Source organism: Solea solea, chromosome 9 (genome assembly GCF_958295425.1).
Source record: "Solea solea chromosome 9, fSolSol10.1, whole genome shotgun sequence".
In the NCBI taxonomy this organism is placed as follows: Eukaryota; Metazoa; Chordata; class Actinopteri; order Pleuronectiformes; family Soleidae; genus Solea; species Solea solea.
Window position 1 is genome coordinate 17428643 of NC_081142.1, and position 12077 is coordinate 17440719.

Sequence of the window (12077 nt, forward strand, 5' to 3'; positions counted from 1 at the left end):
CTATTTTTTTTTTTCTTGTATTCTGCTTCAGAGTCACTTGAGATTCTTTGTGAGTGAAACAAACCCAAAAGACAAAAGTTGATTAAGAAAGTCAAATGTTTTTACTTTATTCAGCTTCTCCAACCAACAGCATGAGAAACATCTTTTTGGATTTGTTGAGATTAATTTTTGAAAGTTAACTTAAAAAACCAAAAACATGCAGGTCATTGTGATGCAGGAAACCACAGGAGAAAAAATAAATCAGTCTGAAAACCTCAGTGTTTCTTGAAGTGATGGATTAAAGTGCATGGGTTTTGTTGCTTTTACGTGTATCCAAGAGTGCCTCTTCCCTTCTGCTTTATTAAAGTAAAGTTATTGTAAAGTGTGCTAGGGAATATGAATGAGGGAATACATTTGATGAAATATTCAAAAACGCACAATGAAACATCGGGAAATCCCCGTTAGAAAAAGTAAGATCTCAGAAATGCTTTAAATGAAATGGCTAAATTCTTTTAGTTTTAGACAACATACCAACAAGTAGTAGTAATAATAATATTAGGATTAATGAGTACTATTTCCCTTTGCTACTGCAGTTCCTTGAATCTAATCTGTTCTTTAATTATGCAACTTTAAACGTTGTTTTATAAACTGCATGTACAGTACTGTGCAAAGGTCTCAGTGCACCACCAGCTTTGTTGTTTTTCTGTGATCATTGGCATTTGTACTGGAATAATGTGACTGAAAGTTGTCTGATATATGAAGGAGCTGTCAACGAGTAAAGCTCATGTATGTCTTGAATAAACCTGGTGTAAAATACCTTTTTCACAGCAGATATTTGTCAAAAATGATTCAGAAATAATTATATGGTCATTATAGCATTGCTTAAACAACAAATCTAATGGTGGCCTAAGACTCTTGCACAGTACTATAGTCAGTACAGTGCATATTACATGAAGCATCCTATTGTAAATAGGTTAATTCATAACAGATTGTGCTTAGTGAGGTGCAGCAGAATACGTCATTACATCTGTCACATTTTTTAAAGTCAAAATTAATACTACTCAAAAAAAAAAACACACGCAAAGAAAAGCCCACAATTGTAATAATATCCCATAACACCATCATATATTATTGCTCTATTTAGTGTGAATAAAAAAATTAAGAAATGAAGGGTGTACTTTAAAGAACGTGCTTGTTCTTTTGAGGCGTCTCCAACGGGAGAGGAATTAATCTGTTTTAATGAAATGTTGTGATGACATGGCATCTGAGATCTGTTAACAGTACTTGATAAACTCTTCTTGAAATACTACAGGTGTATTATTTAAACATTTAAAAGTGAGCCACCACAGATAGTTTGAGTAATATCTGACACCATCATCCTTGAATTTACTAAGTATGGCAACAGGAGGGTGCTAAATTAAACTGAGCAATCATTATAAGCAAACACCTTTTTTATTATTACTCTTTTTACCAAATACCCCAAAATCTGGTGTTAACATTATAAATATAAACACTGGTGCAAAATGAAATGTTCCCCTAGACTAAATGCTTTTCTTTCCTCAGTGAGTGTATAAAAATGTTAGGTAATTAAATTCAGCAGAGCACCAACAATGTCTTCCATTCCACATTACCAGGCAACTAGCTAACAGCAGTCTGAACAATTGTTTAGCAACAAAGTTTCCCAGATAACATATAAGGTCAGTCTTGAACAGGAGGGCTCTGGATCCTGAGCAGTCTCAGAGTCTCTTAAACAGCGCTGTCAAAGCAGCACAAAGTCCCCAGCAGTGGTGACCGTTCTCCTCGGGTCACGGATGAAGGGCCATTCTCTCTTCTCTGGGGTCAGGCTGGCTGACAGGTCATAATCTCTGCCATGACCTTGCATGAAAGTGAACGCTGGGTATTTCTCCTTCGCTGACGGCTGCAGCACCTGGAACAAGAGGAGTGTTACACCACAATGTACATTTTTGCTACAGTGTTAGGTTAATTTTTATACACGGAAATAAAGTAGCAACATTTATTGATCCCGTTGCGTGTTGTAGCCGAGTATCCCTCACCTTGAGTGAATTGGAGAATCTATGTAGCCTTCAGTGAGCTTTAAAACTCAAAAGAAATTATAAAAACACAGTGTCCCTGATATAAACGCAAAAGGCTCATTCTGGGATAATGAAAAACAACAGTTCTTACAAATAGGTGATAGAATGCTGATGAAGGAATTAAGATCAATTATCTTCAATTTCTGCCTTTACTTTACAAATTGGACCTTTAAAGGAGGGAACATTGGTTTACAGTGTCTTCCCCGTGGACTCACTGGTAAGTAAGCAGCTGAGAAGTGAGTCATATTCGTGGCTAAATGGTGCCACCTACTGGTCATCCATTATACTGACACAACACTCATCATTAAACATAACATACAGTTGTTGATTTACAGTAATTAAAAATAATAATAATAGACTTTATAAAATGGCTGATACATGTGTGACATTTGTGGCGTGATTTTTTAGGATTTGCATCCCTCACCTTTGACAGCTCTTGGCTGATTCTCTCGTAGTCTTGGACACTTCGAGAGTAGAAACCTATGGTGCAGCTTGGGTCCATCTTATTGAAAGGCATCTTCTTTGGTGAGGGGCAGTGATATGACTTGACAAAGAGAGATAAAAAATACATTATCTTATATATACATATATATTTACATATATATATATATATATATATATATATATTTATATATATTCATTCATCAACCTTAAAGGCCTGGTAACCGTGGCACATGCCATACATACACTCTGTGGCAGCGTCGACAAAGAATAAGCTGTGTTCTGCATCAGCTGATGAATGAAATCCTATTTATCTGCTGTCACAGCATCTCTAAATTTACTGCCCTGATGTATGTCACACTGTATAGCACAGCATGCAAAAGCATAAAACAAAGTTGCCGTACACGGAGCCATGTGCTGATTTTTATGTATTGGTGCTGAAATATTCAGGCTCACAGAACTCGATCATGTATTTGCCGTATTTCTCTTAAGTGGCAGCTCCACACATCTGAGCGGCGAATAAATCAGAAGAAAGGGGCTCGGTAATTGGGCTGAGGGCTGCTTTCAGATTCATACCCTTAAGTACTAACAGAAACTATTAAATTCACATTACTGAGGCTCCAGTCAGCTCGTCTGTGTAATTTCACATTACCTGGAGAGGGAAATCGCTGGTGCTGACATCCACAAAAGACTGACAGTAATGAGGGTCCATGTAAATCAAGCTGTCATCTGCAAGGACAAAACAAAAGACAAGTTATTCAAAAACACTGGATTATTACAAAAACGCGCTTCTCTCCAATTTCTCTGCAGAGCGGCTCAAAGTCATTTGCTTTGCCCACTGTTACACTCGCGTGCATCAGATATGCCTCCCAGAACGTTGTTGCTTTTTAATATCCACCGGGGCGGATTAAATTCTGCATAATCAAATTCTTTTGTACAAGCACATCCTTTACGCCCGCGGAAAAAGGGGTTGTCATTTAATTTTTGTGTGGGGGAATTACTTTTATAAACATGCAATTATATTCGATCATTTGCATATGATAAATGAAGCGTTGGGCTGAGCCTTGGCAGGGAGAATGTATTGCTTGTCATTTAGACATCATCCACCACTGTATTTCAAATTGGTAAAATGTAAATGCGTAAATATTGACTGCCAAGATGTACAACTGAAGGTTCCTCCTGGCTCCTGAAGGTGATGAAGAGTGGCTCACTTTGGGGCCGGATGAAATTTAATGCGTGCCTCCTATGGAAATCAATTACAGCTTACAACTTGGGAGGTTTACTTGTGATAAATGGGCGAGGCTTTGATGGGTCAGAGAGAATAAAGTAAGTCCTGCTTCACTTGCTCCCATCTCCACTCCTCTCCGTTTTCCTCATGCAAACAGGAATACATTAACTTACTTTGTCTCTTCCCCGTAAGAAGGGTATATTATGCAAAATAATCTGCTACTCACACCATCCTCTCGCTGTGTGTGAGTGTGTGTCTTTTCTCCATTTTCCATTAAACTAACACTAACCTTGAAATCCTACAAAGTAGCAGGCCTGTTTGGGTTTCCCTCCGATGACACCTATGCAGTACTCCAGGCTCAGTATGCTCTAAATAAAAAGAGGACAGAAAAACATATAAATGTCTAATGGAAAGCCTAAAAACACAAACTATATTTCAACTAATCATTAACCCCAGTGCCATTTCCTATTATCTATATAATTAAGCTTCACCTCCAGTGAAACCACTAACCAGCTCATTGAAGTAAAATCCTGTCTGAAACATTATTTCTCTCAAATCAGAGAAGTTAAAAATCACTTTAACCTCTATGCACACCTCACCTTTACAAAGTCAAAATACTCAGGGTTTGTCTTCTCCCCTCCCAGCCTCACAGGGATGAGGATGATAACCGCTCGGCTGTCTGGCTGAGTGGAGGCAGACGTCGGTTGGTTGTTCTGTGGCGGCGTAGGAGGAGGAGGAGGAGCATCTGATCCCTCAGCAGTGTCCTGCCTCGCTGTTTGTGTCCTGTGGCTATCGATGACATCTGCACTGTACACTATGGAAGATCAATAACACAAAGGTCAGAGTTAGAGAGTGTTTTGTCTGCACTTTAGTCTGCGCCATCAACTTATCAGTCACCGTCTGGTCATTCAGACAGCAGTTATTTATTTTTTTAACATTATGAGCATTTTTTTTGTGTGAGTGTGTGTGAGAGAGAGATACAAAGTTCTTCATTCACCTATTTGTCTGCATATGTGTCTAAATATATTGTATCCATAAGTGTTTGTATACCCCTCTTTTAAATGGTTTCATCTGTAAAAGCTATGGGTTGCAATTAATCAACTCATCAGTCATCAATCAAATTAATCAATAATAACATTCTAAATTGCTTGTTTTGTCTGACAAACAATGCACATGTCCTATAGAGCTCTGGCAGCTGATGTCACACAATCCTGTCTTGCAACAAAACAATGCCATTTTGGCAGGAAGCCGCGCCGTTCCAATCCAATCCATCGACATGTGAAACCAGCAGTGCGTATACCTGGTAATAATGTCAGGGTCTCTTTGTCAGCTGTGTTCAAAAAAAGTGAAGAATGTGGATAAATGTTGTGCCCCGCGATTACAGCAACAAACAGACTGGAAAGCATTTTTGCTAGATCACCAAAGTTACCATCGTTGGATCGCCATAAGATGCACTTGAAGCAAGTATAGAGGTGGAAGCAATGGGAACCCACAGGCAACGGATTCTGTTTGTGTCGTGGTTACTTCATTGATACGGAATCCAAGGCTAACTAACATTAATATTTTCTTTATTTTACAACATGCTTATATTGCAATGCGTAATGTTGTTGGAAGTAGGATGAGGGAAAGCTGAAGATGTCAACTGCAGTCTGGAATAATGTCATCACCCTGGAGCATTATCCAGGTCAGGTATATTCAGCCTGTCAGGTTCTGCCATGTATTGCTCGGTCTACGTGGATTTAAAGTGCGCAGTGAACCCTTGATGCTTGAAACTGACACGGCTGCTAATTTTTGCAGAGGCTTTTCCTGCGTGTAAACATACAGTATAAACTGAGATAATAGGACAAACGGAAAACAATAATTACTTATAATTTCTGCTAAATAATAAATTAAACCATAATAAGTGATCAGAATCAATTTGCTGTTGAATGACATTTAATTAACCAGGTAATCATTTCACCACTATGAACCTAATATTATAATTATAAGTATTGTGCACAGTTACAGTTATTGTTTTTTTCCCCTCGGTGACAATTGTAACACACTACATGAATCAGAACATAGTCCACTGAGGTTAAGAAGAGGCTGGAGTGGGTGGTCATAGATTTGGATTGGATGTGTGTGTTGGGGATAGACACAGTTAAACTCATGTCACTTCTCTTAGCAGCTCTGCAGTTTCTCAGCAACAGCAACGGCAGCAGTTAGAGGGATGGTGGAGAAAGAAGGGTCAGTTGGACTGTGTCCAGTATCCTGGTTTATCATCAACAGACTCATCTTTCATACCTGTGCAGTCCTGGGAGACATAGGCAGTTATACCCGCCAAGCCAGGGTCCATCGCCTCCTCGACAGCTTTCCTAAGAGTGAGTGTAAGAGAATGGAGAGAAGGACGGAGAAAAGAGAGAGTGGTGAGGAAGGGAAATATATATCTGGTAGTTATGCAACTTATTATTGTCATTAATACTGATAAACACTCAAATTAGTTCAAACTATTCAATTATGTGAAAATATGACATTTTAAATTTGTTTACAAGATAAAAAAAAAAAGATCTGTGGATTAATCACTAACAAAAAATTAATTGATAGTTCTTTAAACTCTAAACTAAATCTGTATGTGATTAAACACAGGAGTTGAATAGATGTGATTAATGCACAAAGTGTAATTAATCTCAGAAGAATCCTTTTAGACCTACTTAAGGATGTGTGCCACCACAGCAGGTCCATACCAGTCCCCTGCCTGTTTTCCCATGGTCAGACCTAAGCGCAGCAGCCTGTGCAGGCCGAAATGAGCCAAGGGACTGTCGACAAACCAGGACACCAGTAAGCGGTGGTACATCTCTTTCAGATGAGGGTCTGCCTCCTCTGCAGATCCCAGAGCCTGGGCCTGAGGCATGGGTGGTAAACCCTGATCTGAAGGCCGGGGGGAAACGTGAAGAGAAGCCTCTAAAGAGGCAACCAGACGTTTGGCTGCAGTTGTAGTCCACGTCTCTGTGTCTAAAGGCTGGAGATTCAATGCTTCTGGCCAGGTCCAATCTGAGAGAGAAAAAAGAAATAAACAACAGCTATAACAAATTTTAGAGGCCAAAAGAAACTGAGGACATTGCTTTCAACTTGACAAGACAAGTTTCCTCTCAGCTTCAGATGAAAAAAACACTTACATTTAAGATAAGACAGAGTCAAAACTACTGTAACCCGACAACATAGAAGACTTGTTAAAACTACAAAATGTTGTCTTGAAAACAGAATACAGATATCTAAAACTGATAAAAGCAACAGAAAATAATGAAAGGCAGATATTTGACCAGGAAGGAGGCTGTTACTTTTAAGAAGAAAATGTCTTTCAGAACTTCCACAGACAGCGGCTCGTCCACTTCTGTAAGAGAACATGTGCCATTCTGTTCAATTATAAGGTTGAGTGTCCCATTATTTCACTTTAACTCTGCTTTAGCCTTACAAACAGGGTGGGATCCAGAGGTGGAGAGGATAGGAGTGGCCCAGGCTATAAAATGGGCCAGAATAGAGTCCAAGTCCTGAGCAAAATGACCTTGATCCGGAGGGAATCAAAGTGAAATTGATCAATAAATATCCTTAAGTGGCCATTAGTCACTTTATAGAGAAATATTTCATCAGTGACATATTTTAGATTTGACAGAAGAACAAGTTTTAAATATTGTTTTCTAAATGACTGCATTAAAGTGGCCCTGTCATGTCATTATGTGGAGCCATAAAGTCTAGGACACTTCACTGACTGCATAGATCTCACAAAGATATGAGTAATTCACTCATTTTCAATGACTTGCGTCAACAAAATTACATTTTTCTATTTATGGTTGAGAATGAGACGACTTAAAACTTGTTAGACATTTCCCCTCCATCTTAGAAAAAATGATCTAAACAGGACTAAAGTACGTTAATAAGAGAATGCACTTCAAACTGACCTACAGTATTTCAATTAATCCACCTCCTTTAGGTCAGTATATGTTGATTAGCATTAAAAATGAAACATGAATGAAACATTTGAGGGTATTTTAATACAATTTCATTGTACCAGTGTATTATTTTACTGTAACTCAGCTGTGATAGTGTCACCTCACCCACCTCTGCCTAAGAAGTGTAGAATAAGTGCCTGAGCCAGCATCATCTGTCCGGCTCTCAGCATACATCCCCAGCCACAGTCAGAGGTCAGGGTGGAGCCAGGCAAAGGAGGAAAGTCCTCCCTGTAGGTCAGCCACATTCGAGACGCAAAGTCCCTCCGGAAAGCCTCCACGTTCCCCGCGACAAAGTCGTCATCAGAGTCTTCATAGCAAGTGTCTGTGAGACCATCGTCATCTGAGGCAAACAAATCAGTGTGGCAAGCATTATTCATTTTTCTCACCTAGTTTCCTGAGCAATTAATCAAATATTCCGAGTTCATAATGCAAAATTATGAGGCACACATAAAAAGACAAAAATGTTTGTCCTCTCTGTTACTTGAAATTTTGATGAAAGATGCAAACTCAACAGTGTGCAAAGTTCCTTTCTGACTACTAACCCTAACTACTGAGACAGTAAGGTCCAAGTTAATGGTCTGACAGAAGTCAATACTGAGACTAAAACTGATGGTTAACACAATACAATGCTGGTAAATATTTCACTTTGTGACGAACCAGGCCTGACATGGTTGTTCTTATTCAGAGGTTAAGAAAGGGAGAAAATGCAAAGAAACATTTGATGAAAACACATGGACATGATAAATGTTTGTCTGATGAAAATGTTGCATATTTAAAGCATCTGAACAACATCTCACATAGTTCGGCTTTTCTAAGATTCATGCACTTTTAAAGCACATCCAATGCCCATTTTCAAGAATCTTTAGCACCTTACAGCTGTGGTAAATGACATTTACAGTATATAACTATATACAGTGCATACATTTTTTTTTAAATCACATTAAAAGAGGTGGTCTTGTGCTATTGCTACAACATTAATTATAATCACAGCCGTGTGTGTGTGTGTGTGTGTCTGTGTGTGTGTGTGTGTGTGTGTGTGTGTGTGTGTGTGTGTGTGTGTGATGTACCTTCAGCCTTAAAATGGTAACACTTTCCCAGAAGGAACACTGGAGAATTCCTACTGAATAAAGTCTTTGGTTTCAGGGCCCAACCTAAGACACACAACAAAAAACTATATATTATGATACTTTAAAAAACAAAAAAACAAACACTGATACATTATTTACTTAATAGACGCACACCTTCTCTGCAATATTGTTCATCTCCACTTCCTGTTACATTACTGTGTGGTAATTATCTACAGGGTTTTCTATGAAAACCGAAACAGCCGAGACCTAGTCAAAATGAGCTGAAATAATACACACAAACTCAAGAGGGCATTATGACAAATGTCTATTTCAAGGTCTGACTCAGCAGCAGTGAGGTCTTGTCTCACTGAAATCTGGTCCTTGTTTTTGTTTGTCTTCTGTGCCTGTAAGACATTGTGTTTCCAATAACTACATTTGAATGTGATCAAGTGAACACATTCCTATTTAGACAAAACAACAAAAGTATTTTGTGATTAAGAAAATACAAAGAAAAGCAGTGACACACCATGTATTAGAAAAAGCATTAGAAACAAAGTGGACAGAGAAGACACATGCCTGGGTGACAGAGCTGTGTGTGTGTGTGTGTGTACTAGTAGTTGTTGCCTCCTTAGGACATTTTCTGGCATAAACACTGGCCTTGTCAGGACCAGTCGCCCTCATGGTAAATAAATATAGTTTGAGTTAGGATTGGGCATTTAGTTGTAATGGATAAGGTTAGGGTAAGGGACAAAGGAAAGCACTGTGTCTATGAGTGTCCTTACTGAGATAGCTGTTGTTGTTGTAGTAGTTGTTTGTGTGTGTGTGTGTGTGTGTGTGTGTGTGTGTGGTCACAAGCAAACTACTTACTGTACTTCACATTGTGCCACGCTGATAGAAACTTTGTCTTCAATTTTTCCACTTCGTCGTTCCCTTTATTCTCCATTTGCACCAGGAAGGGATGGGACCCATTCCCACACAGCACACTAACACTGGTCAAACACAGGACACACAGAGACGTGCACGCGCACAGATAAGTAACGAGTGTCAGCGGGATAACGTTACAATTAAAAACTACACCAAATTACAGTTACAGTAGAGTTGTTGTGGAGTGACGTTCGTTTCACCTTTAAGCTCCTTGACTCGGCTGTTTTCCTCTCACGGCCGCTTCGTGGCTTCGTACAAAGGTCCTCGCGCTACATTGTGCATACACATATATATTCAAACAGTCGCTGTGTATCGCCCGTGGCTGACTTGCTCTGGGAAACACTGTCCTGTGTTTACACTTTGAGGAAGTAGACGAGTACAGTCAGCTGATCCCGCCGTGTTTCCGCCGGCCGAACCAAGTCGAGGCGGAAGGAGGGGGCGTGCGTCACTGCTGGCTCGATTGTTAAATTCAGAGTAGCCCGAGCGGGCGGGGCTTAAATCGTTCAACCCCATCTTCGATGAAATTCCCGCTCACTTGGGATATGTCTTGTCTCAAAACAAGCGCCCGTTGTTGCGTGAGGGCAGGACACAAACTGTCATCATCATCACATCATTTCTAATTACTGTAATTTTAACACTCACAGCAGCAGGTCTGTTATTAGGTGTTTGGTGGTCATCTAAAAATGAGTTTGACTATTCATCGCATCAACACCAAAACAAGCACAACAATCATTAACACATTATGGCTATGATTATAGTTGTTAGTGTTGAATTGTGGTGCTTGTTTAATTAAATAAACTGCCCATCATGCAGAAAAAGTCTTTTTAGAAACAAGAAAGGGGACAGAGGATATAAGCATGGGCTGAATAACAAGATGAATCACTGATTAATATACATTTATTTGGCAAATTAATGTATGTAAATACTACATTTTTGTGGTTATTTTGTAGTAAACGCTCCAACTGAAATTAATTACTCTCGACCCTATAAGTCTTAACTTCTACCTTTTAAGATTTTCCATTCCTACTATGAAAGGCTCTCTGTATTATAGGGTTTTACATTAAACCTGTATTCTTGGAAAACGAAAAATGTGTATCATAATTAGAGGGACAGTAGCCTATACAGTACAGTACAATGATTATAAGAAAAGAAAATCGCTTAATTTTGCACACACTCCCACATTTAGTGATAGAGAACAGTAGTGAACAATCCAATCCAACTTTATTTATAAAGTACGTTAAAAACAACAGCTGAAACAAAGTGCTGTACATCAGAGATACATAAAATAAATAAAATATACAAACACTAGACCTAAGAACAAACCGTAAAACATACAATGAAACAATAAAATACGGTAGAACTTATAAATAAACAAGTCATACAATAAAAAAAAGCTGTAAAAATATAAAACCAACATCTCATACTGGGTCTAAAGCCAAAGAGTAAAAACACACATATATGTTTTAGTTTACTATAGGTTAGTGTAAATAAAAATATATATAGTTTGAGTCTATGTTGTAATATTGTAATAAATTAAACTAGTCAACTAACTGTTGGAGGAGAGTATGACTTTACAATACTACAGTGCGCAGCAGCTTTTCGCTGGGTGTGTTACATTGCGCATCGTCATGGTCATTACGGTAACGCTCCCATTCTCCCGTCCCCCCTGTTTTCCCTGAGGTTGTAGTGAGTGAGTGGAAACCAGACACAGTCAGCTTTCTGCGTGCCTGCCTGGGAATCTCGCTTAAACACATCAGCGGCCACTGCCATGGCTGAACGCCGCGCCTTCGCCCAAAAAATCAGCAGGTAAAAACACTCGAGACCTCGAAAACGAGCTTGTGAAACACACACCCACCGAGCCCCGACTCGCTTTAATTTAGGTCGCCCGCAGACCACCGCAAAGGGAATCCTGTGAGGGAGGCCCGGCCGCCAGCGCAGCCTGCCTTTCTCCCAGCTAGCCGCCTGTTAGCCGTGTCGGCGAAGATGCTCAGACCCACCCAGACTCACAGCGACGCTGAAAGTAAACAAAGGGATGAGGTGTTATACCGCTGTAATAAATATAACCCGGTTAGGGAGGCGTTGGGTTTTTACAGAATATTCGCACCCACTGGCTATAACTCTGAATAGTAAACCGTTATTTTTGGACGGCTGGTTGGCTATCTTGCATACAGTAGCTAACGATGGGCAGCTAAGTACTGTTGCCACTGCTAGAGATGTGTCTGAACTTTGTTTAGCGACATAATAAACACGAAATAATTGCAAGGAGAGATCACACATCTGGGAAAAAAAGGCTTTATCAGTAGCTACTGTATCAAACATCATCTTCCCTGCTCCTTCCAAAGATTGAAGTAATCTCTTT

The 12077-nt window shown here is 39.4% G+C and overlaps 2 protein-coding genes across 21 annotated transcripts in view; one reads left to right on the forward strand and one right to left on the reverse strand.

Moving 5' to 3' along the window:
* Positions 1 to 78: 78 nt before the first annotated feature.
* atg4c (autophagy related 4C, cysteine peptidase) lies at positions 79 to 10122 on the reverse strand. The gene is made up of 11 exons (XM_058639306.1): positions 9919 to 10122; positions 9662 to 9783; positions 8795 to 8878; positions 7837 to 8067; positions 6432 to 6771; positions 6025 to 6095; positions 4341 to 4555; positions 4031 to 4109; positions 3166 to 3242; positions 2497 to 2616; positions 79 to 1906 (listed from the first exon to the last, which is right to left on the reverse strand). The coding sequence occupies exons 2-11, from the start codon at positions 9735 to 9737 to the stop codon at positions 1739 to 1741; spliced, it is 1461 nt and encodes a 486-aa protein (XP_058495289.1). The 5' UTR covers positions 9738 to 9783; positions 9919 to 10122; the 3' UTR covers positions 79 to 1738.
* A 1270-nt stretch (positions 10123 to 11392) lies between these two features.
* Positions 11393 to 12077, forward strand: part of dock7 (dedicator of cytokinesis 7) — a 42137-nt gene continuing 41452 nt past the window's right edge. For all 20 annotated transcript variants that reach the window (XM_058638741.1, XM_058638732.1, XM_058638734.1 and 17 more), the window contains exon 1: positions 11393 to 11524. In XM_058638741.1, coding sequence (XP_058494724.1) covers positions 11487 to 11524 — 38 coding nt within the window. In that variant the 5' untranslated portion in view covers positions 11393 to 11486. The remainder of the gene's footprint in view (positions 11525 to 12077) is intronic.

What these genes read in the sequence shown, in the direction of transcription:
- atg4c (XM_058639306.1), bottom strand. Translation starts at nt 9,737, where the DNA reads ATGGAGAATAAAGGGAACGACGAAGTGGAAAAATTGAAGACAAAGTTT. An exon ending in GTGGTGGCACACATCCTTAA is followed by an intron (nt 6,096 to 6,431) that starts GTAGGTCTAAAA and finishes ACTCACTCTTAG; the next exon opens with GAAAGCTGTCGAGGAGGCGA. An exon ending in CTACTTTGTAGGATTTCAAG is followed by an intron (nt 3,243 to 4,030) that starts GTTAGTGTTAGT and finishes TTGTCCTTGCAG; the next exon opens with ATGACAGCTTGATTTACATG.